This window comes from Trichomycterus rosablanca, chromosome 18, assembly GCF_030014385.1.
Source record: "Trichomycterus rosablanca isolate fTriRos1 chromosome 18, fTriRos1.hap1, whole genome shotgun sequence".
Lineage (NCBI taxonomy): Eukaryota > Metazoa > Chordata > Actinopteri > Siluriformes > Trichomycteridae > Trichomycterus > Trichomycterus rosablanca.
In genome coordinates, this window is record NC_086005.1 from 23589297 (window position 1) to 23615483 (window position 26187).

The following is a 26187-nucleotide window of genomic DNA, read 5'->3' on the forward strand; positions in this document are numbered from 1 at the left end:
GAGGGAAATACATAATAACATGGTGGGGATATGAGCACCTGTTATAGCAGTCATTTAGTGGTCACAGGATATTGATACATTTCTCTCACTGCTCTCCCTACATGAAAGTAAGTAAACTGCTTTTATAAGTAAAAGGTATTGGTATCAGTATTGGCGAAATTGCCCTGTATTTACTTGGTATCGGCTCGATACCAAATTTTGCAGTATCACACACCACTAGTTGCCCAGTTGCAGAGTACAGCTCTTACATGCCACCCTGAGTTTGATTCCAGCTTAGAGTGATTCTACACTCTGTGCAGAAAATCAATAACACACACAGAAATGAGAGTTGTTGGTTCTTGACAGGTTCGTAACATGCAGTTCAGACTTTGATTCAGTAGAATACATGCAGAAAGGTGAGTTTTCTACTCACCTATACAAGCAGTGTGGTGTTGTGTGAAGCCCGGTGGACACTTGCACGTGAAGCCACCAATAGTGTTAACACACATGAACTGGCAGTTGTGTCTTCTCGACTGGCATTCGTCCAAATCTTTAATGCAAACACAAAAATGTATTAGATCCTTTATATTCCAGTAGTAAATTTTAATACTAAATGTATTAGATTCATAAGCAATGCCTAATACTGCATACACAAATGAGCAAAAGAAAACACAGCTGCATTGCTCTACTTGAACTTGAACATAAGATGTTAAGAGTGAAAGCTGGCACATGCTTCCTTTGTCCAACCATATGCACTTACAGGCACCTGCGATTGGCTGGCAATAACATAACCGATAGAGAAGACCAGGATAACCAATCAATTTCCAGTCTGGGGCTCAAGCTCTGAAGATAAACTCTGGAGTGCTTTCTCCACTATGTCATTTAGAAAAACAATATTCACGTTTTAGGATTTACAATAAATTATAATCAGTTCACTGAAATTATTTGGCCTTTTTTCACCTTGTGCTTCACAACCTGACCATGAGCATTTCTACTTTTTTCCATTACATGCAATAAGCCACTAATTTGCGTTACTTGAAATAAAGTGTTGCTGTTGTCATGTAATATTATAATGAAATGTGACTGATTTCTGATATTAGTAATATTATCCAAATATTTTTAATATAAGCCAAAAAAATAAAGTCTACAAATGGTTTCCATGGAGTAGACTACATGACAAAATCTTAACCCTTATGTTCTGTTTGGGGTTCCCAAAACCCCAGAGCCTCCTTAGCCTTTTTCAATCAGCATGATACTACATGACGTTTCCTAATTTTATGAAAACTGCAAATAAACAATATTTTTATAATGATATTGCATACCAAACACCCTCTAATTCATTTGAAGATTTTCAAATGACTTGGGTTTCGGTCTAGTGTTGAGGATACAGTTGACTATTTTATATGCATACACTGAACTCAATGTATTTGTAGTTTACCCACACAACACTGGGACCCCAAAGAACAAGGCAGCAAAGTCAATATCAACAAAACACAATTATTCCTTTTCTGTTAAACCCTCAAAAATGATAAGCATTAGTTTGTTTAGCACCTAGAGGTTTCCTGATAGAATCCTACCTTTACATGTCCGGCCGTCCTCCTGCAGCGTATAACCACGTGGACAGGAGCACATGTAGCTCCCGTGTGTGTTCTTACAGATGAAATTGCATGGCTTTGGAGACATAGTACACTCATCCAGGTCTAAAGAAATCCCACACAATTACCATGTATTGCTATATAATAAAATAATGGTATATTTATCATTTAAAGTTAGGGATTCAAGTATTTTGCAGCATTAATATCTACAAGCTGATTTATTTTTGTAACCTTAACATATACGGTTCCAGACTATATGCCCAAAAATATGTGGCCACCTGACCATAAGCTTGGTGGGATTTCCAAATCCAAGAGCATTAACATGCCATAACAGCCACCACACTTCTGTAGAAGATTTGAGTGTGTCTGTAGGAATTGACATCAAGTATCTGTGCAGGCCAGTGGCGTTCCACCACACCTTGTCAAACCATGTCTTTATGGAGAGTACTTTGTACACAGGGGCAGAATTATGCTGGAAAAAATGGTCTTTTCCTAAACTGTTGCTACAAAGTTGAAAGAATATAAATTATTCTATAAAATTTACATTTATCGATCTGTTAACTTAATCATTCGGAGTGGTATCCACACACTTTTGACCATAGGTTTGTCCCTGTCTGCAATATCTATCTACCGACTAATTAGTTAATGGTAAATAAAGTAAATAAATGCATTTCTGTTTACATTTGTACTAAAACTATATTAATATAATAAGAAAATCGTATGTATTTGAATTAGTCCCCAGCCCACCCCCTCACTGTAAATCAAAACTTTTCTAGAATGTAAGAACAAAGAAAATAAGGTTTGTGGTTTTTCAGTATGCAAAAGGAAGAGCCTTACCAACACAAGAAGTGCCCATAATGCTGGCTTTATAACCGATATCACAGTGGCATCTGAAGGTACCCATAGTGTTGATACACCTGCCATTCTTACACACGTCTGGGATCAGCTTACACTCATCTATATCTGTAGATGAAGGACCATTACTGTCAGAGCTGTTCAGCTGCCATGTTTAGTAAATAAGCAATATAGCACAAGATTATATAACATTTCAATATGCACGACACATCCAACCCTGAGATAGAAGGGATACAACAGCAAAGGAACATAGTGTGTTCTACTCATGTCAGCTAAGAACATGAATATGAGGCTACAGTGGGCACAGGTTTACCAAAACGAGACAACTAAAGATTAAATAATGCTTAATAGTTTCACGGTAACATGCAGATGGTTTCAATCAGAATTCAGTAAAGACAGAATGAATTCAGAATGGTTTTATCACAAATCCCTAAACACTATCTCGGTTTAACATAAAATACTGTAAGCCAGACCTGTGCCATCGGTGTCATATCCGGGACCGTGTGGACACAGTTTCTTGTACTTGGCAGTGCCAGGCAGAGGACAGAGCTCGCACTGGTTACCCCAGCCACGGCCACCGTCACAGCAGCACTGGGACTTGGTGCTTGGAATTCGGCTACTGGAGGACATCTGACACATGGTCTGTAGCACCTCAGTGAAACAGAATCCTTGCCTGTAGTCTAAAAAAAAACATGCTTAACGTATTGTTGAATTAATTTTTCAATTTTTTAAACTTAATTGATTTAAATGTAATTATCAAAGTTTATTCTTTTAATTAGCCTTTTAAAAAATCTATTAAACACATTTTTAAAAGTTTAAAATTAGCTTTTTCCTTTTTTTGAAACTGGGTTTAATTGTTTGATGGACATAATATTGTCACAGGACTTTCATATTAAATGTAAAGGCAGATTAAATATTGTTTGAAGTCTAGATGTTTGGATTATACTAAACCTACACATTACTGTTACAGAAAACGCAGATACGTTGAGGACTTACCGACACAGTGAGTAAGAGAAGAGTCTGGCTGGAAGCCCTCTTCACACTCACACATGAAGCTGCCTATGGTGTTCACACAGCGGCCGTTCTCACAAATATCAGGCTTAGTACGACACTCGTTCTCATCTAAAGAGTGCAAGAGACACAAAAAGGAAGATGTTGATGTTAATGCATGCAAAATAACTTTTTTTTCATTAAGTCTAGTACCTGATTAAGACTGATCTAGAACACAGTGGTGTAAAATGTTTTTACGTATATGGCATATGGTTTTGGAGAGAAAAAAAAATCTACTGATGTGCAATAAACAGTTTTGGATGATGATTTGAGTAACTTTTATTTAGCAGAGCAGACCTTTATTTATTGCTGTTTGTGTAAGTGTTCGGTTTTACAAAATGAAATAATTGAGCATGACAAATATGAAGTCTTCTTCTTGTTCCTCAGCCTTTGTCCCGTTTTTAGTTACGGGGTCGGCATTTCTGGCTTCTTCCCGTTATGGGTCGCTGGTGGGATTTGGCACAGTTTTACGCTGGATGCGCTTCCTGACACAACCCTCCCTATTTATCCGGGCTTGGGGCCGGCACTACAATGCACTGGTCTGTGCATCCCAGCGGCTAGGTAACTATGGGACAATTCAGTGTATGACAAAGTAACAAAGGCAATTGGTATGCGACAACTGTATATGACATAAGTGCCATACCAATTTTTCTTTTGTGTCATTCTCATCATTAGACCCTTTATTGGTAGATAATGGTAAAGAATTACATTTGCAGTACATAAACATTTATTAGTAGAGTTTGATTAAATGGATTTCCATTATTTTGTTACTTTACATACCTGTGTTTAAAATTGTTATTGGTGACTTTCATTTCATTTTTCAATATAATACACTGTTCTGTTCAATGTACTATTCTATTCATATTGCAACAAGTATTAAGGTAAGTAAGTCTTTTTTTTCAGCATCCACTCATTTACAATGTCACAGATTCTTACCCTGACACAATTCATCATCCATTTTTCTCATTGTTCCAGGCGGGCACAAACACATAAAAGTGCCGACAAGGTTTTTACAGTTCATTCCCCTGGTGTCACAGTCATGTAAACCCTCCAAACACTCATCCAGGTCTGCAGTGGAAAATATAACACCAAGAGGAGAAAAAGGTTGGAAATGTGGTGAGTACTACAATACTATTTTTTAACAATAGTTTTAATGTTTTATGTTTACATTTAACTGTACATGAAGTCTTACCCTGGCACATTCTGCCATCCTCCCGTAGAGTGTAGCCTGATGGGCAGGAGCATTCGTAGCTTCCAAACGTATTTATGCAGCGAAATGCACAAAGCAAAGGATTCTGTCCACATTCATTTAAATCTGGACCATAAACACAAGCAACAGAACAGTTTGTAAAACAATAATATACAATGTAAAAAATATACTTTAACATAACATGACAAAAATAATTTGGCAACTTTACCTTCACATGTCATTATGGGACCTGGTTCGAATCCTTCTTCGCAGTTGCACTCAAAACCACCAATCACATTAACGCAAGTACCGTTTCCACATGGATTCCCTGTGGCACACTCGTCGACATCTGCACCGACCAAATAAACACATCAGAGGAAAAAACATTTAAACACACGCACGCCGTTTTGAGCTTAAATCAAAAAAGGAACCATGTTATATCTGAAATTATACCAAAAGAGGGTGGGGTCAGTCACTTATATATACAGTGTATCACAAAAGTGAGTACACCCCTCACATTTCTGCAGATATTTAAGTATATCTTTTCATGGGACAACACTGACAAAATGACACTTTGACACAATGAAAAGTAGTCTGTGTGCAGCTTATATAACAGTGTAAATTTATTCTTCCCTCAAAATAACTCAATATACAGCCATTAATGTCTAAACCACCGGCAACAAAAGTGAGTACACCCCTAAGAGACTACACCCCTAAATGTCCAAATTGAGCACTGCTTGTCATTTTCCCTCCAAAATGTCATGTGATTTGTTAGTGTTACTAGGTCTCAGGTGTTCATAGGGAGCAGGTGTGTTCAATTTAGTAGTACAGCTCTCACACTCTCTCATACTGGTCACTGAAAGTTCCAACATGGCACCTCATGGCATAGAACTCTCTGAGGATCTTAAAAGACTAATTGTTGCGCTACATGAAGATGGCCAAGTCTACAAGAAGATTGCCAACACCCTGAAACTGAGCTGCAGCACAGTGGCCAAGATCATCCAGCGTTTTAAAAGAGCAGGGTCCACTCAGAACAGACCTCGCGTTGGTCGTCCAAAGAAGCTGAGTGCACGTGCTCAGCGTCACATCCAACTGCTGTCTTTGAAAGATAGGCGCAGGAGTGCTGTCAGCATTGCTGCAGAGATTGAAAAGGCGGGCGGTCAGCCTGTCAGTGCTCAGACCATACGCCGCACACTACATCAAATTGGTCTGCATGGCTGTCACCCCAGAAGGAAGCCTCTTCTGAAGTCTCTACACAAGAAAGCCCGCAAACAGTTTGCTGAAGACATGTCAACAAAGGACATGGATTACTGGAACCATGTCCTATGGTCTGATGAGACCAAGATTAATTTGTTTGGTTCAGATGGTCTCAAGCATGTGTGGCGGCAATCAGGTGAGGAGTACAAAGATAAGTGTGTCATGCCTACAGTCAAGCATGGTGGTGGGAATGCCATGGTCTGGGGCTTCATGAGTGCAGCAGGTGTTGGGGAGTTACATTTCATTGAGGGACACATGAACTCCAATATGTTCTGTGAAATACTGAAGCAGAGCATGATCCCCTCCCTCCGGAAACTGGGTCGCAGGGCAGTGTTCCAGCATGATAATGACCCCAAACACACCTCTAACACGACCACTGCTTTATTGAAGAGGCTGAGGGTAAAGGTGATGGACTGGCCAAGCATGTCTCCAGACCTAAACCCAATAGAACATCTTTGGGGCATCCTCAAGCGGAAGGTGGAGGAGTGCAAAGTCTCGAATATCCGCCAGCTCCGTGATGTCGTCATGGAGGAGTGGAAAAGCATTCCAGTGGCAACCTGTGAAGCTCTGGTAAACTCCATGCCCAGGAGAGTTAAGGCAGTTCTGGGAAATAATGGTGGCCACACAAAATATTGACACTTCAGGAACTTTCACTAAGGGGTGTATTCACTTTTGTTGCCGGTGGTTTAGACATTAATGGCTGTATATTGAGTTATTTTGAGGGAAGAATAAATTTACACTGTTATTTAAGCTGCACACAGACTACTTTTCATTGTGTCAAAGTGTCATTTTGTCAGTGTTGTCCCATGAAAAGATATACTTAAATATCTGCAGAAATGTGAGGGGTGTACTCACTTCTGTGATACACTGTATATATTAGGTTATGAACTCCATTCTAAGAGCTGAAAATAGGTTCAGGAAAACAGATTAATGATTGTAGCACCAATGTGTGACTACAGTGCCAGTAGCTCCCCCTTGTGAAAAAACTTCTGCCATGAGTGAATTCTAGCACTCAACACAATTTCAGCCACCGAGTCTCCGTCATATGGGATGAAATGTGTTTTTTTCATGTAACAACCACTCAGGAAAAAAGACATACCTATACAATGGATACCAGAAGAATCAAGTGTGTAGCCTGTGGGGCATTCACAGCGGAAGGAGCCATCAGTGTTGACACAGTGGCCGTTATCACAGATGCCTGGATTCTCCACACACTCGTTCATGTCTGAAAGGATCCATCAAGCACAGGAACAAAAGTACAAGTCTAGATAGCTGGGTGCCGACCCCAATTTCAGAGTTTCTAGTCAGTTTCAGGCTATGACGTAATGTGTGCACATTTAAAGAACTGTGTCTTTTCCACTCTGTTGTATTTTTGTATATTTAGTGTTGTGCTAATACCCCAATAGTCCAGATTTCTTATTGCTGCATTTGTGGTAAATTGACATTTAAATCACAGAAATGTTCCTTCACACCCCTCATTAAAAATGCTGTGCACTGCTACTTTTGCCAAATATAAAAGTCGTAACATCAAAATATTGACATTTACCACCTGCTTTGAGGCCAATACCTCACAGTAAGGAATCTCTAAAAACCTGACACAGAGCCAGGTAGAGAAAAAGTAGCAGGAATATGGAAAAATGTTTTATTCAAATGAACCATTTGCTGAGTCAAGTAGATCTTAATGATCTCTTAAATTTGTCTAAGAAACCAGCAGAAGCCTTGGCTCTGGGTTAAAAGGCTAAAATCTCTTCCATCATTAAACTAATGTTCCATGTTGTTTTGCACTCACCATGACATTTAAAAAAATTTTCTCCCATGAAGATGATCTGGTGTTTTGTAATGATGTTTGTTCTGTTAGGGCGGCGCTTAACCATAAATATAACACAGATGAGTGGAGCTTGTTCACTGATTCATCAAAAGTGAGCAAAGACGAAATACACCAAACTCACACAATGACTGGAGGCAAAGACAGAATCCAGGTCCCTAGGACCTTGGAGATGTGCAGCCCCCAGGCTACCTGCTGACACTACCAAATATCCTCCAAACATCTTTATTGTAAGTATTTTTTTAAAGAATGCTCAAAAGACACAATTGGGACTTCTCATACTCTCCATCCACTATTTTATATAAAAAAGCATGTCCCTACCTATGACTGTGTCCCCAATGCCTGGAACGATCCCAAAACCAAAAGGACACAGGTCCGCAAATCCAGCTGTACAAGAGAAATACATCACATGTGAGTTGTTGCAACCAAAATTCCTGTGCAGTAAATAAAGAACAGCTGTGTGGTGATAAAGGCACCTTCATTCTCTTTGGGGCAGAGCTCACAGGGGTAACCCCAGCCCTCTTTGGGAATTGCACTACAGCAGCACTTGGCTTTGGTAGTGTTGAAGGCCTGAGGGTTGGTGCATTTGCCATTCTCAAAGCGGTTGAAGCAGAAGCTCTCTCGTGTGTCTAAAAATTGAATAAATAAATGTTCATACATTTTTACAATAACTGAGCCTTGTTTTTAAACATTATATCATCTACTTTACAAAAGTAACATCCCAAACATCAAATTTAAAAAAATTGGTCACAGACAAAAATAAAACATGAACACCCCCTTGTGGAGGCTTTATGTTCCACATTTGTCAAATGAATGCACAACAAATGCAAAAGTTGCACATTAAGTAATATACAAAAAGTGACGCAATCTGGATATCAAACTGTCAAACAGTGTGTGCTGTTTAAACAATGTGCTGTTTAAGCTGTCATGATTAATCAGTTAAGACAGACTGCACTGTAGCCTTAGAGAAATTTCTACACAGGAGGTCGAAATGTATTTGCAAATAAAGAACACCAGTACTCTAAAACACATCTGAAAGAACTGAACAAAACTGTTTCTAAAACATTAATTTTTATGACTTAGCTTGTTTACTCGAGATGTTTTGAGTGTGTTGTGAATTAAACTCCTAAAAAAAGAAGTTGGTAGAAGGGGGAGGGGGAGCTCCACCGAACAACATCTGCATTTTGTTGTTAAATCTCTTACAGAACCATGCTCGTTCATTAGAAGATTCTGCCCTTTGCTGCCATAACAGCCTCCACTCTTTTGGAAATGCTTTAAAGTAGATTTTGGAAGATCATTCACTCACAATAGCAGTGAGGTTGTTAACTCACAGTTACTGTGTTTGGGAATTGCTATGCGCACACAGGATCGGTTGCCAATGCTGGAAGAACACAATTTAGAATGTCAGTGTAAATGCTGTAGCATTTAGATTCCTCTTTATTGGATTTAAATGGTTTAGCCAATACCCATACCACCAGAGATTCCCAGACTATTATTCTTCCTATATTTAAGCTTAATTAATTCTTATGGCATCAAACAAACCCAGATTTAGTTTGTTAAAATCTACAACAACAGATGTGCTTTAATGACTTCATCTACTTTTTTTAATTGTGTGGTTGCATGATGAAGTTCAAGATTTTAGGCTGCTTGGATATAAAACCAAATCCTTGGAGCTCTTGGCACATATTTTTTGTGCTGATAGGCTTTTGTGGTCTACCACTTTGCAGCTGGTCAGCTGTTGCTCCAAGACATTTCCACTTCACAGAAACTGCTCTAACAGTTTACCAAGGCTATAAATGGGACATGAATTTGACAATGTGAGTTGGTTGAACGGTAACAGGCTATGACAGTGGCATCATTATAGACAACCACTGATCTCATACTGGGTTGTCCTCACACTCAGTGATTTCACTACCCCTGCATGGCAGTGTGCTTAATTTTAGGCACCTGTAAGCAGTCTCTATACCTGAAACAGTTCAAACTAACTAATCATAATCGGTGTCCACATACTTTTGGCTATAAAGTTTATAAAATGCACCAGTGAGAACATTTTCTAAGCAAATGTAGCAAATTCACTCATGTTTATCAGGCAGCTACAATAAACTCATGTGTGGTTTTAAATCTTCAGTTGCATTTACACATAAAAGCAGCTTTTGCATACAGTAAACAGCAGATAAAAACTGTCTGTTTGGGCCAGGTTTACAATAGTCATAAAATATGATGATTGCTTGTTTAAACCACAGTGAAACGTTTGCTGAATTACCATAACAGCGGCGTCCATTCCCAGAGAGCACGAAGCCAGGTTTGCACACGCACTCAAAGCTGCCTGGTTTGTTGTAGCAGGAGCCAAACAGACAGATGTTGGGATCTTCCTCACACTCGTTTTCATCTGGCACAACAGTGAGAGAGTAAAGCAGCTAGTCATCACAAGCAAGGGCAAAGATATTTAGACTATGTTGTCAGAGAAAATCTTCCCCTTTCCTTTTACTGCAAACTGACCATATACTTATATACTACTGTTCTCTTTGTTGATTGACCATATTCTCATATACTATTATTCTCTTTGGTGATTGACCATATACTCATATACTACTGTTCTCCACGGTAATTGACCACATATACCCATATACTATTGTTGTCCATGGTAACTGACCACATATACCCATATACTACTGTTCTCCATGGTAATTGACCACATATATCCATATACTACTGTTCTCCAAGGTTATTGACCACATATATCCATATACTACTGTTCTCCATGGTAATTGACCACATATATCCATATACTACTGTTCTCCAAGGTTATTGACCACATATATCCATATACTACTGTTCTCCATGGTAATTGACCACATATATCCATATACTACTGTTCTCCAAGGTTATTGACCACATATATCCATATACTACTGTTCTCCATGGTAATTGACCACATATATCCATATACTACTGTTTTCCATGGTAATTGACCACATACAGTATATCCATATACTACTGTTCTCCATGGTAATTGACCACATATATCCATATACTACTGTTCTCCATGGTAATTGACTATATATACCCATATACTACTGTTCTCCCTGGTAATTGACCATATATACCCATTTACTACAATTCTCCATGGTGATTGACCACATACCCATATAAAACTGTTCTACATGGTGATTGACCATATACTCATATACTACTGTTCTTCATAGTGATTGACCATATACCCATAATGGCAGGGGACATAATGGCATCCAAGATCTGCATCATTTACTTCTTATCAGGTAGGATTATTAAGGATATATCTGTTACTGTTACTGAACTTTTAGCAGTGTGGTTGTTTATGCTGGTACTTCAACTGTGTATGTCATAATGATATACATCTATGTTGATTTAGATAATTTATCAGGATGTGCTGGGTTGTGCCAAGTAGCTTTAGGATTTTTTTGGTTTACCTGCCCTCCTTATCTCAATAGCCAACCTTAATTTAAATTACGTCTCCTGAATAACTTTTTTACTTCAAATTCCAGCTGTATTTAAAGCCTTTTGTTTATTGACATTGATCAGTAACTAAAGGGTTAAAGTATAAAACTAGTATCAGCTACATCTACAGTCATGTGCAAAAAATGAGAAATGTTGTACTTTTTGTTCCCTAACATAATGTGCAAACAAAGAGGATGGCATTCAAATATTATATTATAAGATCATATAAAGTCCTTGTACATACATGCATGGTTTAAAAAGTCAACTCTATTTAACACTAGTTGTAGTTTTTACCCAGTTAAAGGCTGTATACATTGTTTTAGAATATTTGAATGAAAAAATGAGTATAAAATAATTACAAACTTTAGCAAATTTTGGATGAGGCCATTCTCAGTCTTATTTAAAGTATGTACACTTAACAGTCCCGGACAAAAGCAGAGCCTTACGCAGGAGCTAATTTTTTTTAAATGGGGTCACTTACCTACACACTGACTGTTCTGCACAATGTAACCTGGCGGACAGTGACAGCGGAAAGAGCCGTCCATGTTCTGGCATGTTCCAGGAGCACAGATACCGGATAGGATTACACACTCGTTTACATCTGCAGTCATCATGAAAAAGAGGGAAAGGTATATCAAAACATCACAGTGCTAATGAAACATGCTGTGAAGTGTAAAACAGTGCAACAGTCCGGTGTAAGACATACCAACACAGTTCTTTCCATCCAGACTCGGCTCATAACCGTCATCACATAGACACTGGAAGGAGCCCACACTGTTAATGCAGTGGCCATTCCTACACAGCTGACCATACGCTGCTGAACATTCATCAATATCTAACAACCAACAGCAACACAGAGCAACATGAATCATTAATAATTTATTAATATTGTTAGGAAATACATGGCATGTGGTTACAAGCAGTTTAAGAGAAATTGAGAATGTGGTTAAATAGCTTAATTAAAGCTATTTATATAAAAGCCCTTATCCAATTAAATTTTTTCAGCAAAACTGGGCTGACAGATACCAAAGGTTTTATGGCATTCAGTAACATGTGTAAAACATAAGAAAACACAAATAAAATTTTAAAGCTGTGTTCATTTTATAAACTGTATAATGGCTATGAAAAAATGTGGATCAGCTTTTGCGCACGGAGAGTCACACCCTGTTCCCTCCCTTGAACAACAATCGTTGTTTGTGTAGGTGCTCAGTCTGCCAGTAGTAGAGCTGAGATTCAAATCGACGAGTTCGCAATGTCAGCTCTGGTGTGCTAGCGTGTTTTACCGCTGCACCACCTGAGGGCCATAGTAATCCAAATTTTTATTCCAAATTGACACAAAATGTTCATAATTTCATAAGTTTTAGCCATGGCAATCCTAGTCCTCTGACCTAAACCTTACCAAAAAACTTGTTGTATACATTCCCTAGGAGCCTAAAAATCTGTTTGAGTGTTCTTAGAGCACTTTGCTCTAAATTCTTTTATCTTACAGTAGAGGATTATAGAGGAAGACATAAAAAATTTTAACACTTTCTGTCATACACTATATTCAACAAAAAATATTTACATTATGTTTTAAATGCACCTTGCTAACAATGTCAATAACTTTTGAGTTGACAGTACACAGTAAATAACATGCATGTAAAATCCAATTAATAGTAAAACATTTCCAGGAAATTTTAAGCCTAAGGATCATTGTAGACTTGTGTAACTTTCTGGAACTGGCATGAACTTTTACTTTGATATATTTGATATATACGCTATGCCTCCAGGCAGCCTGGCAGCTTATGCATTTAATCATTCATTCTATACCACTAGTTACCCTACCTTTCTTTACATGTGTTCAGATTTTCAAGTCTTTGCAAGTCTAGGTCAAAAATGCAAGGCTAAGTAATACATTTTGATTTAAATCTTTTCACTGTAAGCTGTTGATGAAATATATTAAACAAAATCCTTTTTTGACTTCTTAAATACACACATAACTCCATTTAGTGCAAACTGATGTTTTAACTTCATATACACACTTCTCCCAGATTATGACGGAGTAGAATATCAGTTCAGTTATCAACAAACTGGAAATGGATTGAGTAAAATGTACACTGATAAACGTAAACATTAGACCAGTATTATACAAAGCAAAAAATGACAAGAGAAAGAAAATACAAGAAATGTAAACAGATACTTATCAAGCCTGTTTGAATTATTGCTAGGAACGTGTCCAAGAGTTTAGACCACGAATGCTTCATCCCCCATTTGTTTATCATGCTATTTTAAATGCTAGTAAGTCTTTAAGGAGTCTATATTAATCAAATCTGAAAGTAAATCAGAATAAAATCATATGCACTTTAATGATTTATAAATGTTATTTAATCTAAACCCCATAACGAACTGGAAGACAGTGAAGCAGCATAAGTATTGGTATACAGGGGCTCATTATGGTGCTGGTTACCAACTTAGCAGCAGTCCAGTTCTTTACACTGTGCCTTAATATGCTTAGGTAAATTCTACCACTTTTACTACCCAACCAGGGGTACAACAAAAATGTTTGATTTTACAGCAATGCTAATGCCAATATGGCATTTCTATAATACCAGGAAACGTATAGGCAGTGAGATGTTTGTCACTTTGAGGATGTGTAGGTAGCTCTGTGAGCAAGTACAACTCTTACCTGTGCATTGGTTATTTAGGGTGAGCTCAAAGCCAGTGTGGCAGAAACAATTGTAGGATCCCACAGTGTTCTTACATGTGCCATTTTTACAGGGCTGACGCACACATTCATCAACATCTGCAATGAAATAAACAAACAGCTGAATTTCAAATGGCCAAATCAACTCCACATTTTTATTTGGGTAAAAACAAGCATTTCCATTACCTATGCACATCTTGTTGTTGGAGGTGGCCGTAAAGCCAGTATGGCAGGTACACATATAACCACCGTGGATGTCCACACACTTGCCATGGCTGCAGAGGTTGGGGGTTTCCAGACACTCCTTGCGGTCTGCCAGCAGCATTCAAGGCCACATGTGTGATTGAAGAAAGAACATGTAAATGTTGTTGAAGAACACAAAAACATATTAAAAAGTAATATTATATTGACAACAAAGATGATTAGCCACAAGATTGTGCTATAAAGAACATTTGTGGACTTGTGAGTAATAAATCTAAAGGGTATTTCAAAATACCCTAGCAGGCATGATTGACTTAAAAAATTTATAGTTTGATGTTAAACCTCTGGCTATTACTCATAGCATGATCTCACCTATGCAGGCTCCAACGGGTGAGAGCTTGAACCCATCCGAGCACTCACAACGATAGCTGCCAGGAGTGTTAATACAGTCTGCGTTCCTCTGGCACAAGTTTTCTGAGTCACTACACTCATCGTTGTCTATACACAGACAGAACAGAAGAGAACAGAAAAGTGCTTAAACACTGTCAAAGGACAAGAGCGGCTGTGAAATAACAACACACTTAAAGAATAAGGTTTACACACACTGTATTTCAACTGTCAATTCCTTACTTTGGGCTTTTTCGCCGCTACATTGGTAAGTGATTTGCATTTTGTTAACCTTTGGCAAAGCTCCGATCTTTATTAGCTCAATGTGTGCACACAGCTCCCTTGTTATGGTCTGTTACATACAGCCTAGAGGTACTTAAAAGGGAACACTGGTCAAGATTCAGCCCCCTTGTGATTTGCAAATGTGCTGGAGAGGACACTGGTTTGAGATCATATGATCAAAGCTAAATTCAGACTGACGCTGCATGTGAGACTGTCCTGCCGAGCCAGTCAGGGGAGTGGGCGAAACATAAACACACTGAGATAGTGTTTAGAGACGTGCTTAAAGTAGGAAAGTCCTGTGCTGTGACAATGGTAGAAATTTATGAAGGCATAGTTTAGTTACAGTATCTTGTGATTTAATAATGGATGATAAATGATAATGGATGATAGATAATAAATAATACACTATATGGTCTAAAGTATCTGGGACATTAGTATTTAATTTAAAATGGCCCCCTTAGAAGCTACAACAGCCTCTGTTCTTGAGAAGGCCTGACTCGCTTTTGATGTTTCATTTCATCCCAAAGTTGTTCATTTTGTCTTGGGACAATCGCAGCACACAATGTTGAAAGTATATCATTTATTTTTATATACTTGATTTAATACACCAATATAGCAATAGGTGTGGTTGAAACACCTGAACTTAATAATTAGCAGAGGTGTCCATATGCTTTTGGCCCTGGTTGGTCATATTAAACAACCTTTTATAGGCAACCAAAAACTGGTATTTTCCTGTATCCAAATCACTGCCTAGGTCAAGAGGAAAACCCAAACTTTCATCTTTTCCTAGGAGGGAATTTGTATGGATGATAAAATATAGTCCACAAATCACAAAATATAAGGCTAGCATTTTGAGAAGGCGCTTGATCATGGGGCACTGTCTACAGTCAAGTAAGCTTAATGTAGCCATTGCCTTAGAATCCGCCAAGAATAATCACTGTTCCAAATTCAGCACCTTAAATCTTGACTTAAGTTTGTTGCTAATCACATGGTTTAGAAACAATTCTGATTCAGATCGAAGAGTCTGAATTAGTTGGTTAGAAGTTTCAAATAGAAAAAAGACCAGGTGTTATGTAAAAACAAAGTGGCATTGACTTTATTGCTAGCCATTCTTACCTACTTTGCTTTAGACAGAGCCTGTCTCTAATTATAGTCATACTGTATTAAACAATAAAATTTAATTTAAATTTAATTACAACAAACCTTCACAAACTAGTAGCAAATCGTTGTAGCTGAATCCCCTTGGACATTCACAATGAAAACTTCCAATCTGGTTGAAACATACACCACTGGCGCAGATTCCTGGGATCTCCCGACATTCATCAATATCTGAAAATTAAACAATCATTTAAAGTTTATACACTTTTATTTGTATGTAACACTTATTTCAGAAATGTAAACTAAATTTACTATATAAGACAACACAGAAACAACACAGACTGATATAGTTTAATAATTGTATCTGTTTCATCCTGAAATTCTTTTAATTATGGTATTAATTAATTTTAATTAAGTTTGCTGCTTGCTGCAAGACCTCACATTGCTGGAAGGGTATTATTAAAGTGATATTAAGATTCAAAGGGCCTAGCAGTAGTCAAGTGTGGATATGTTGAGTCTAATTAAACCCAATTATTAATTACATTAAATAATTGGGTTTAATTTAATGTAAGATGTAATTGCTTGCATTATTCACATTATGTTGTCCAATTAAAACATCATTACTGTCTGTTTGGTTGCACATGGTAGTAGCTTATTGATTGATTGATTAACTGATTGACTAATTCATTTTTAAAACTATTTAGAATGTGGGTGCTAATGTTAGAATATCTTCATTAAATGAAAAGTCATTATGATAGCTAATCATAATTTTAACTTTAAGGAAAATACTAAAAAAAATACTAGTTATATTTCTCATCATTGTGCAGACCTACATTTCTGTAAAATAATAAAATATTTGTCTTACCCACTGGTTGTCCAGTTTCAATGTCTATCTTATACCCTGGTGCAATGTTTCCACAGAGTGTGTGAAACTCCTCTAAAGAAAACACACAGAAAGTATTAGTCTTGCGTAAACATATGAGTATTAAACTCTCTGTCACTGAGTGTCCAGTTCATTCACCTGTTCCTGGTAGGGGACATTTCTGGCAGGGTTTATTCCAGGCTTTGCCCATGTTGTAGCCACAGCAGCAGATTCTATGTGAAATGTTGAAGGCCAACTCGTTCTCACAGCTAGTTCCATTGTAGTTGCGAAAGCAAAGGCCTTTTCGCATGTCTGAAAAGCATGACATACATTATTTTAGTCATTTTATAATAATTATATTTTATTAGCTGTTTAAAAAAGGAGGATGGGAGTGGAAAACCATTTAAGCATTTTTCTTAAATGTAATATGTCTGTTTATTTTAAATCATAATTTAAATGACATAAATTGTTTATAATGGATCAACAAATTAGCTGCAAATGTATTAACTTAAGCCTCTAATGGGTAGATCAAATTCACATCATCTGAACATGTGCTTCAATAGAAGGAATAAAACACAAGGAAATCTATTACAAATGTGCTTACTTGTTACAACATTCAGAAATGTTGTGGAAAGCCCTCCCAGGAGCAACTTTATATTAATGCATATGGCTTTGGAAACCCAATGCCTATATATTCAATATATTCACTAAAGAATTTAAAAGCTCGGAAACAAAACAATTAAGCCAGTAATAAAAAACTAAAAATAAACTAAAACAGAACAGAACATTGTTTATTAATGTAAGATATAATGAATAAATGTAAGATTCAAACAAAATATAAATGCATCTCATTACATACCCATGCATCGATTGCCTCCATTGACCTGCATGTAGTCTTGAGGGCAGATACATGTGTAATTGCCCAGCGTGTTATAGCATGTGCCAGGACCACAAATCCCAGGATTCATCAAACACTCATCAGTATCTGCAAATGTTACACATATATTAAAGCTGAGCTAGTTCTCAATAATTCTTCTTTACGTGATTCTGTAAAGAACATTGCATACAATTTCAGTGTTATACAGTGTTAAAGAAAAATAAACACTCAATTTCAACAGTGCACTTCAACACCTGCTTTTTGTTTTGGGTCAGTTTTAATAAATATGACCCTTATTAAAATGTGCAGGTATGCTATTAGGATCGGCATACTGACCCTCACAGATTCGAGTATCCACGTTGAGGTAGTAACCTCTCGGGCACTCGCACTGAAAGCTTCCAAACGTGTTAATGCAGTTTCCACCCTGACACAGACCAGGAAGCTCCTGGCACTCGTCTATGTCTACAAAGAAAAGAAAACAGATAAACATTCTTTAGATCTATAGACACGTCATGCAAAACAGGGCTGGAAAGAATAGAGGCTCGCGCATACATTTGAAATGTAAAATTGGATAGGACTGTGGTGGTGAAAAAATAATAATACACATGATTTCATCAGCTTAAACACTAACCGACTTAAAAGGAGTTAAAATCAGAACAGTTTGTTGCCGAGCACAGCATGACCCTTTTAAATAATTCCAGCATATACAACTGACAAAATAAAGATTGTTACAGAATTGTTTCCAGATCTAAAATACATCACTTTGAAACAGACAGTTTGGTATCTAACTTTAAACAAATGACATGACATTAGTGTTCAGTTACCCTCCAGTATAACAGTGATGAGATTGGGTCTAAATCCCTCTCCTCCTGGACACAGTGTGTTGTAGTCAGCTGTAAACACAGAACACAACAGACAAGAAGTGTTAGTTTTTATTCATTAATGAAGCTAAACAGCAGGTAGTTCTGTTCTGCATTTTTATACACTATACTTTCACACATAATACAATGTGCGTATTAAACTGCTTCCCCTATAGCTGCTGCAGTTCAAGTTTGCCTATAAGCTAAGTATGCCTATAAACCAAAATGTTGACTATTCCTGACCTACCCTAAAACATTATCGAACACTGTTCTGTACCTCGTACCCTTCGAGTCACAAGTCTGGCACAGCTGAGTCTTTTGACCTAAAATATGACCAAAGACCCACCTGTACACTGAGTATTTAGATGGAAATTGACCTAGCATTTTAATTATCAATATGTTAAAGAAGCCAGAGGTTTGTAAAGCCTTACAGCTGTTGACAGCGGGACAAAGTTCACAGGGGTTTCCCCAGGATCGACCCAGCGAGCAACAGCAGGATGAGCGACTGACCCCGATGCCCACCTCCACACTACAGGCGAATCCAACCCTACCCCGATTCACAGCCTCCAGGTAACAGGTCCCAACACGAGGGTCTTAGACATACAAAAAAAACAGTAAGACAGTAAGGATGGTAATAAAATCACAATAGCAATGATGCTTAGAATTACTTTGAGCACTGATAACAGCACTTCTTATACACACCAACGCAACCAACTCCAGTAGGGTTGAGTTCATAATCTAGAGGGCAGTTACATTCATAAGAGCCTGGTGTGTTCACACAGTGTCCGTTCACACAGTTTATAGGATCCAAGCATTCGTCAACATCTACACAAAAGCAAAAGTAAAAGAAAATTAACCACACAAAGCTAGAGGGAGCACACACATTTCCAGGCAGTAAGGTAAAGTATGCTGTATTAAAACTACCTGTGCAGTTGCCCCCGGATCTGTCCAGCTCATAACCCTCGTCACAAATGCAGCGGAACATGCCAGGGAGGTTTTTACATGTACCAAACACACAGATATGCTGAAGAGAACACTCGTCAATATCTGCAACACATAACATGTATTTGTATGAAGTATTGTTTTCTGGCTTTAAAATAAAGGACAAAACATCATCATTAGTTCTCCTGGTTGTGGTATGTGTGTGTGAAAAGGGAAACCTTGGCAGGCTCGGTTGTCGGGGGCTGAAGTAAAGCCCATCTCACACTCGCAACGAAAGTCTCCCGGAATGTTCAGACACTGGCCATTTTCACACAGGTCAGGATTCGTAGTACACTCGTCCACATCTCCATAAAATGCAAGAAAAGTTCAGTTAGTACTGAAATTAAGTCATTCATACTTCAATTGCATTTTATCCTACTTTCAAAGTAGCATACTCAACACTTAACAAAAAGATAAATACATTACAAAGACATATACTTTAACAATTTTGTTTTTATTTATTTTCAATGGTTCATCAAAAATCATCATGTGATGACTATGTACAGTACTTTGCTCCCAACAAATGAACCATTAACCTGTCAGGACCCACAAAAGTCAAACCAGTGTGCCCATCTGCACATTTTCCGAAAAGCAATTTGCATACAAATGACATTGTGAGATGGTCCGAGTGTTGTTGGCTACAAAACAACTACAAAACTACAACAGGATGTTCACATTTTGTTTATTTTCCGTCCCTGTTACCTTTACAGGTGAAGCCATCTCCTTCAAAGCCCTCTGAACAAGAACAGCGATACGATCCTGGTGTGTTTACACACTTTGCGTTAGAGCTGCACTTGTGGGTCCTATCGGTACATTCGTCCACATCTGAAAAGATGAATCAGACACATTTAATACATGCAGACGAAAAGCTTAAACAGATGCTTGGTGTTTCCTGAGGGCAAAACTGTTAATAAAAGAACCTTCATGCTGCATGCTGTTTTTTTTTATATGTTTGCCTTAAGTAATATTATGTAGGGTACGTTGGCAACTACAGAATAAAATCAATGCAAACACGGTATATTAATTTAGCTTGAGCCCTGTGTATTATTAAAACAGTCATTTTGACAGAAGGGAAAGACTGATATTAACCAGATTACTTACTTAGACAGTACTTACCAATGCATTTCACACCATTCCCAACCCATCCCTCTCTGCAGGAGCAATGGAAGCTTCCGGGGGTGTTGGCACAGGTGGCATGCATGTCACAATTGTGGGCATCAGTCTTACACTCATCAACATCTATCAAAAGCATAAATTGTTGTTTTTATCTCTAGAAATGATACAGGGATTCCCAATACAGGACATGTATATTTTAACATATGGGAGCATTTAATATCAAATTTATTATGAATTATTCAACGTCTTTAAATCAACCTACCTGTGCAGCCCGAGGAACCCTTCTTCACAGAGTAACCAACCTCACAGTGGCAGATGAAAGATCCCTTAGTGTTTTCACATTCCCCAAACATGCAGATGTTGGCATTGATGTCACACTCATTCACATCTGGGGGAAACATACAGGCATGCAGTGATCTTCCTCCAAGCCCCACGTCAAGAAACTCGGCAGAAAAAAATGTAGCTAAATATGGCTGACAGATGCCGAAATGAAAAACCAGGCTCCAAAACATTAAATTTATTGTAGTCAGATGATAGAAGGAACGTACAGTTGAATGGTGAAAGGCAAAATTCATGCGCATGTGAAAGGAATGTCATTGTATATCGTTAGCAGCTACGTTTGTATTTTATTTGCTGCTAAGTAGAGAGTTATTAAAAGACCCCATTAAAAGTCTTGAATGAATTGGACTGTTGACTGTGAGCCAGGCATTCTCATTCAACATCAGTGCATGACCTCACAGCCCCTTTACCCCTATTTGAGGAGGGTTGCAGACTGTCACGCGTCTTCGCAGACACTCAGGCGGCCACATTACATTTACATTTTTGGCATTTGGCAGACGCCTTTATCCAAAGCGACTTACAGTACTGTGACAGTGTATTGTCTAAGCAATTAAAAGTTAAGGGCCTTGCTCAAGGGCCCAACAGTGGCAACCTGGTAGTGGTGGGGCTTGAATCAGCAAACTTTCGATTACTAATCCAATACCTTAACCAGTAGGCTACAACTGGCCACCAGTTGCATCTTTTCTTTTCAGGGGAAGCCATGCACTGCCATCTGCGATCAACCAACCCTTTGTGCAGGTGCCTCAGCCAGCCAGCAGAGGTCATAATTGCAGCAGCAGTAAGGAAGCCCTGCTTGACCACACCCCCATCACCAACTAAAACACAGTCAACTGTGCATCTTGTTCAAAAGATATGAAGTTATAATGTTGTAATTTAGAGAAGGCTAGGTGGTTGTTTTGTGTGTTTTAGGTGGTTTTGAGGTTTATAGACAATTTTAAAGATTTTTAATAGTAAACATTGTACAGCATCAAAAAATATTAGGGGAAAGAGACACCAAAACAATGATTATAGTGACTCTGTAGTAGACAAAAACAATTGTAGCAGTGTTCATACCTATACACATGTGTGTGTCAATGGAAGCCATGTATCCGTCATAACAAAGACAGTGGTACTCTCCAGGAGCGTTGGTACACTGACCACCATCACATATGTCAGGCTCTTCTTCACATTCGTCCACATCTGGAGAAAGAGAAACAGCTGGTAAGCAGGTTTGAGGTTCTTATCTTTCTACCACCGAATTTACCATAAACCTGTATTAAAGTGTGTAACTGTGAGAGCTAACCGCCCAAGTACCTTCATCAGCCTCAGACATTCTCCAGCCATGACTCATATGCTATTAAACTGAAAGTTATGGCAGGCCTACATCACACGGACATGCAAAGGTCAGAATCGGAAGAGAGTATGCTACAGTGGAACACTTTGTCCTGCTCTTATGACAATGATGCTGTTCACAAATATCTGCACCAAGAATAATTAAATTCATTTTGACTGATTCTAAAAGGTATTACAAACATGCAATCTGATTGGTTTAAACAATTGTACTTGTCACTATCACTATGCAAGTGTCATTTGCTGTAACAAAAACAGCTCTTACAGCTTCGGTTTAATACAAATTTTCTTTCTTAGCATTAACTTCGGGGATATTTTTTGCCTCCACAGGAGATTTTTACAAACAGCAAAATAAAATATTTTGTGAAATATGTAGTTATTTTAGTTAAAAATTTTTTTAACCCTTAAATAGTAGTAACTGGCAATTAAAGATTGAGAACCTCTGGTCTAACCATTAAACCATAAATTTAAAACTAAATAACGATTTTACTGACTGACTTGCAGTCTTTTCTTTGGTAAGGATGTAACATTAGTGGACAAAAAAAATTACAGAATTAAAACCTTACAAAATCAGCTTTTAATCAGCCGCAACAATGTTGATGGAAATGGTTTCCAGTTGTAGTTCAGTGGCAATAATACGCTAACCCTACCGAACCAATAATGGCAAAGTCACTCCTTTAAGCCCCTTCATCACCAGGTTCCCTGTTGATCCCTTGAGCAAGGACCTTAACTCTCAATTAAGTAAATGATTTAACATTTTACATTGCTTTGAATAAAAACATCTGCAGAATGCCTAAATTAACCAATGGAATTGGATCAAGCTCATTACTCTCACTATCTAGAACCCACATGAATCAAAGAGCTGCCAATTTCACACAAATGACATGCACATGTAGGAAATAATTCATGTCTTAACATGTCTTAAGTGTTTGTTGTGCATTAATACAACTAACAACTAATTGTGCACTAATAAAGGTCACACTGAATAAAGCTTAATGCATACCCATTGAAAACATTTATAAACGTCAAATTCATGCTTTATTAAGCAAAAAAAGATCTTAAAAATCTCTCATTACCTGCACAGGTTCTCTGATCTGGCATCAGCACATATCCATGTACACAGCTGCAGGCGTAGCTGCCTTCTGAGTTGGTACAGAGAAAGTCACATCCTCCATTCTCTATGGTGCACTCATCTATGTCTAAAATTAAAAACACAAACAGAAAAGCCATATTCAGCACACACAGTTGTAATGCAATATATTAACTGTTGGATGGATTATATATGGTTGTTTTATAAAGCAAATTTACACACACACATACAGACACTTAGGCCAATTTTTAGTAGCACCAATTGGCCTGACTGCATGTCTTTGAACTAGTGGAAGGAAACATCTTGGACACAGGGAGAACATGCAAACTCCAGAGAGAAAGGACCCTGGCCACCTGGCCTGGAAATCAAACCCAGGTCCTTTTTGCTGTCAATACAGTTATAAAAAAACACAACTTTTGAAACACTTTGAAACAATTTTTATTGTTCTTGACATTGTTTTCTGTATGATTCTCTGCATTAGGTCATACTTGTTTTCCATCTTCTGCACTCTTGCCCTTCTGTATTCAGTGCTTTGTTCAGTCATTAACAATACACTCTGATCATAAATGTAGTCTGCCATCAAAACTCTGTGTGTAACCTTAATGTGTAACTATTTTATCAATAATATACTAAAACATATTGTAGTAGTAAAGTAAAGTATCAGGCAGTAAAGTATTATGCACTTAACAACAAAGTATAATTTCTAACTAGCTAACAGAATGTCAATCTTGTAATAGATGTTAAGACTGAAGTGTGCTTTAGTGTAGAGACTTTACCTACGCATGTTTTTCTGTCAGGAGTGGACTGGTATCCAGAAAAACATGAGCAGTGATAAGTGCCAGCCACGTTTACACACTCGCCGTTTGGGCACAGAGTGACACTTAGCTCACACTCGTTCACATCTGCAACATACACAAACAGGACATTTTAAATTCAAAATGTAACATCTATTAACAGTTGATTGATAAGTACATATAAACTTCACTTCCAGAATAGTCAAGACACTTTGTAAAATACAATAAAAACAAGAATCTCTGATTTGTCAATTCTCTTAAACCTTTATATGACTGACAAAAGTACAAAGAAAGGACTTCTAATGTTTCACTGACCAGCTTGATTGTATTTTGTAAATATAAACACATGTTAAATTTGATGTCTGGAAATGGTCAAAATAAGAGGGAAAACAGTATAGAACATTCCAGTTACAGCGTTTTGAAACAGCCATTAAAAAATATATATGTATGGGTGTATATCAGTGCCCACTCCATGTGGCACTCCACTGTATTTGTCAGAAGGTACCACTGATAACTGGTATATTGTGATTTTAGAGATCAAGGCAACGTCTTTTCCTAGAAAATTCATGTTTATTTCATCAAGAAAATGCCAGGCCGCATTATGCAAACACAACTGCACGGCTTCATAGACAGAGTGAGTGCGCTTGATCTGTTTTCCATTCAAAATGTATGGTGCATCATAAACAGGAGAATTAGACAAGGGTGGCCACAGACTTATATGAATAAGAATGGGCACAAAATCTACTTGTAAAACTGCAACAGTTAGTATTCTTGGTTTCAAAATGATTAAAGTGTAATTAATAAAGAAATATGATGTAACACAGTGGTAAACATGTCTCTGTCCATCCTTTTTTAAAAGCACTGTAAGGATTAAATTCGAATACTAAACATTGGTACGACTCCTCCTTGTACATTTTCTAATCAAGATATTAACAAATCACATATCACAATAGTTTTATTCCATTTTACAAAAATACAGATTCTTCTAGAAATGGGCTAGCAGATTTATTTTTGTAAACAAACCTTCACAGGCATGTGACTCCTCAGACACATGGTGGCCAGGTGGACAAACGCACTGGAAACTTCCTTCTGTATTCTTACACGAGCCTCCCCGACACAGTCCAGGGTTTCGTTCACATTCATCAATATCTGCAGCACAAACACAAGAACTATAACCCACTTTTGCTACAACAGTTCTTGCCATGAGAACTGATGTAAAACCACCAGTGTTAGGCAAGCTAATTTAACATTTTACTCTTATTACAAAAACAGTGTAGCACAGCAAAGAGACATACAGTTAAACTGTTACATACAGTTAACATTTACTGTAAAACATTTATACTAATTATATCCCCAAAAAAACATTATTACTACTACCGTAACTACTGTAATTTTCTATTACAAGTTATTACACACATTTGCTGTATGAATTTCTGTAATGTTTCATTCAACAGGTCAGCCACTGAATATAGGTAAAGCTTTATTCTTTATTATACTGTTAAAAATCTTACTAATAGGAGCTTCAAATTTAGCTTAGACTCCACCACAATGTTCTAGATTATTGTTTCACTTATTGTACCAAGAACCATAAAAGACTTTATATAATTATTTGGAGGAGGTAAGAACCTTTCAAAGGGTTCTTTGGGTCACAACCATGCCAATGAAAAGTGTAATGTATGATAACAAATTACACTTAGGCTGGGGCATCAGCATGTGTACAGGTAATGTTAAGGGTTAATGCTAAGCTTAAAAACTCACCCATACAGATCTTCATCATCATAAATCCACTCTCATAACCTGGAAAGCAGTCACATTCAAAACTGCCTGGAGTGTTCACACATGTGCCATGTCCACACAGGTCAGGTGAGATTTTGCACTCCTCGATGTCTGCTCTCACACACATATAGAGAGAATATACATTTAAAAGAACGCCAATTAAAAATAATCATTCAATGTTTAGTTACTGCATTTGTAGCATTTGAGCAATCCCTACAAACATTATTGACACAATTCTTTGCATCCTTTCTCATGGGTGACAGTTCACCAGTTAGATTCAATGAT

General features: G+C 37.7%; 1 protein-coding gene and 1 long non-coding RNA gene across 2 annotated transcripts in view; one reads left to right on the forward strand and one right to left on the reverse strand.

Annotated features, from left to right (window-relative positions):
• LOC134332120 (fibrillin-2) overlaps positions 1 to 26187 on the reverse strand; it is a 56121-nt gene that overhangs the window by 3643 nt on the left and 26291 nt on the right. The window contains exons 26-60 of the mRNA XM_063013596.1: positions 25885 to 26013; positions 25150 to 25275; positions 24109 to 24234; positions 23319 to 23441; positions 21967 to 22092; positions 20837 to 20962; positions 20575 to 20697; positions 20161 to 20283; positions 19638 to 19763; positions 19402 to 19524; positions 19180 to 19302; positions 18909 to 19070; positions 18442 to 18510; positions 17954 to 18079; positions 17600 to 17725; positions 16900 to 17052; positions 16744 to 16815; positions 15984 to 16109; positions 14484 to 14609; positions 14097 to 14222; positions 13893 to 14009; positions 11934 to 12062; positions 11709 to 11828; positions 10014 to 10139; positions 8227 to 8379; positions 8072 to 8137; positions 7025 to 7150; positions 4898 to 5017; positions 4672 to 4794; positions 4416 to 4547; positions 3426 to 3551; positions 2903 to 3109; positions 2412 to 2537; positions 1557 to 1679; positions 413 to 529 (exon numbers count right to left, since the gene is read on the reverse strand). Coding sequence (XP_062869666.1) covers positions 413 to 529; positions 1557 to 1679; positions 2412 to 2537; positions 2903 to 3109; positions 3426 to 3551; positions 4416 to 4547; positions 4672 to 4794; positions 4898 to 5017; positions 7025 to 7150; positions 8072 to 8137; positions 8227 to 8379; positions 10014 to 10139; positions 11709 to 11828; positions 11934 to 12062; positions 13893 to 14009; positions 14097 to 14222; positions 14484 to 14609; positions 15984 to 16109; positions 16744 to 16815; positions 16900 to 17052; positions 17600 to 17725; positions 17954 to 18079; positions 18442 to 18510; positions 18909 to 19070; positions 19180 to 19302; positions 19402 to 19524; positions 19638 to 19763; positions 20161 to 20283; positions 20575 to 20697; positions 20837 to 20962; positions 21967 to 22092; positions 23319 to 23441; positions 24109 to 24234; positions 25150 to 25275; positions 25885 to 26013 — 4371 coding nt within the window. The remainder of the gene's footprint in view (positions 1 to 412; positions 530 to 1556; positions 1680 to 2411; positions 2538 to 2902; positions 3110 to 3425; positions 3552 to 4415; positions 4548 to 4671; positions 4795 to 4897; positions 5018 to 7024; positions 7151 to 8071; positions 8138 to 8226; positions 8380 to 10013; positions 10140 to 11708; positions 11829 to 11933; positions 12063 to 13892; positions 14010 to 14096; positions 14223 to 14483; positions 14610 to 15983; positions 16110 to 16743; positions 16816 to 16899; positions 17053 to 17599; positions 17726 to 17953; positions 18080 to 18441; positions 18511 to 18908; positions 19071 to 19179; positions 19303 to 19401; positions 19525 to 19637; positions 19764 to 20160; positions 20284 to 20574; positions 20698 to 20836; positions 20963 to 21966; positions 22093 to 23318; positions 23442 to 24108; positions 24235 to 25149; positions 25276 to 25884; positions 26014 to 26187) is intronic.
• LOC134332121 (uncharacterized) lies at positions 3 to 16652 on the forward strand. Its single transcript, XR_010015215.1, has 8 exons — positions 3 to 107; positions 2960 to 3069; positions 3400 to 3432; positions 3867 to 4040; positions 4455 to 4595; positions 7784 to 7980; positions 10957 to 11028; positions 14492 to 16652. It is a non-coding gene; the product is annotated as an uncharacterized LOC134332121 (long non-coding RNA).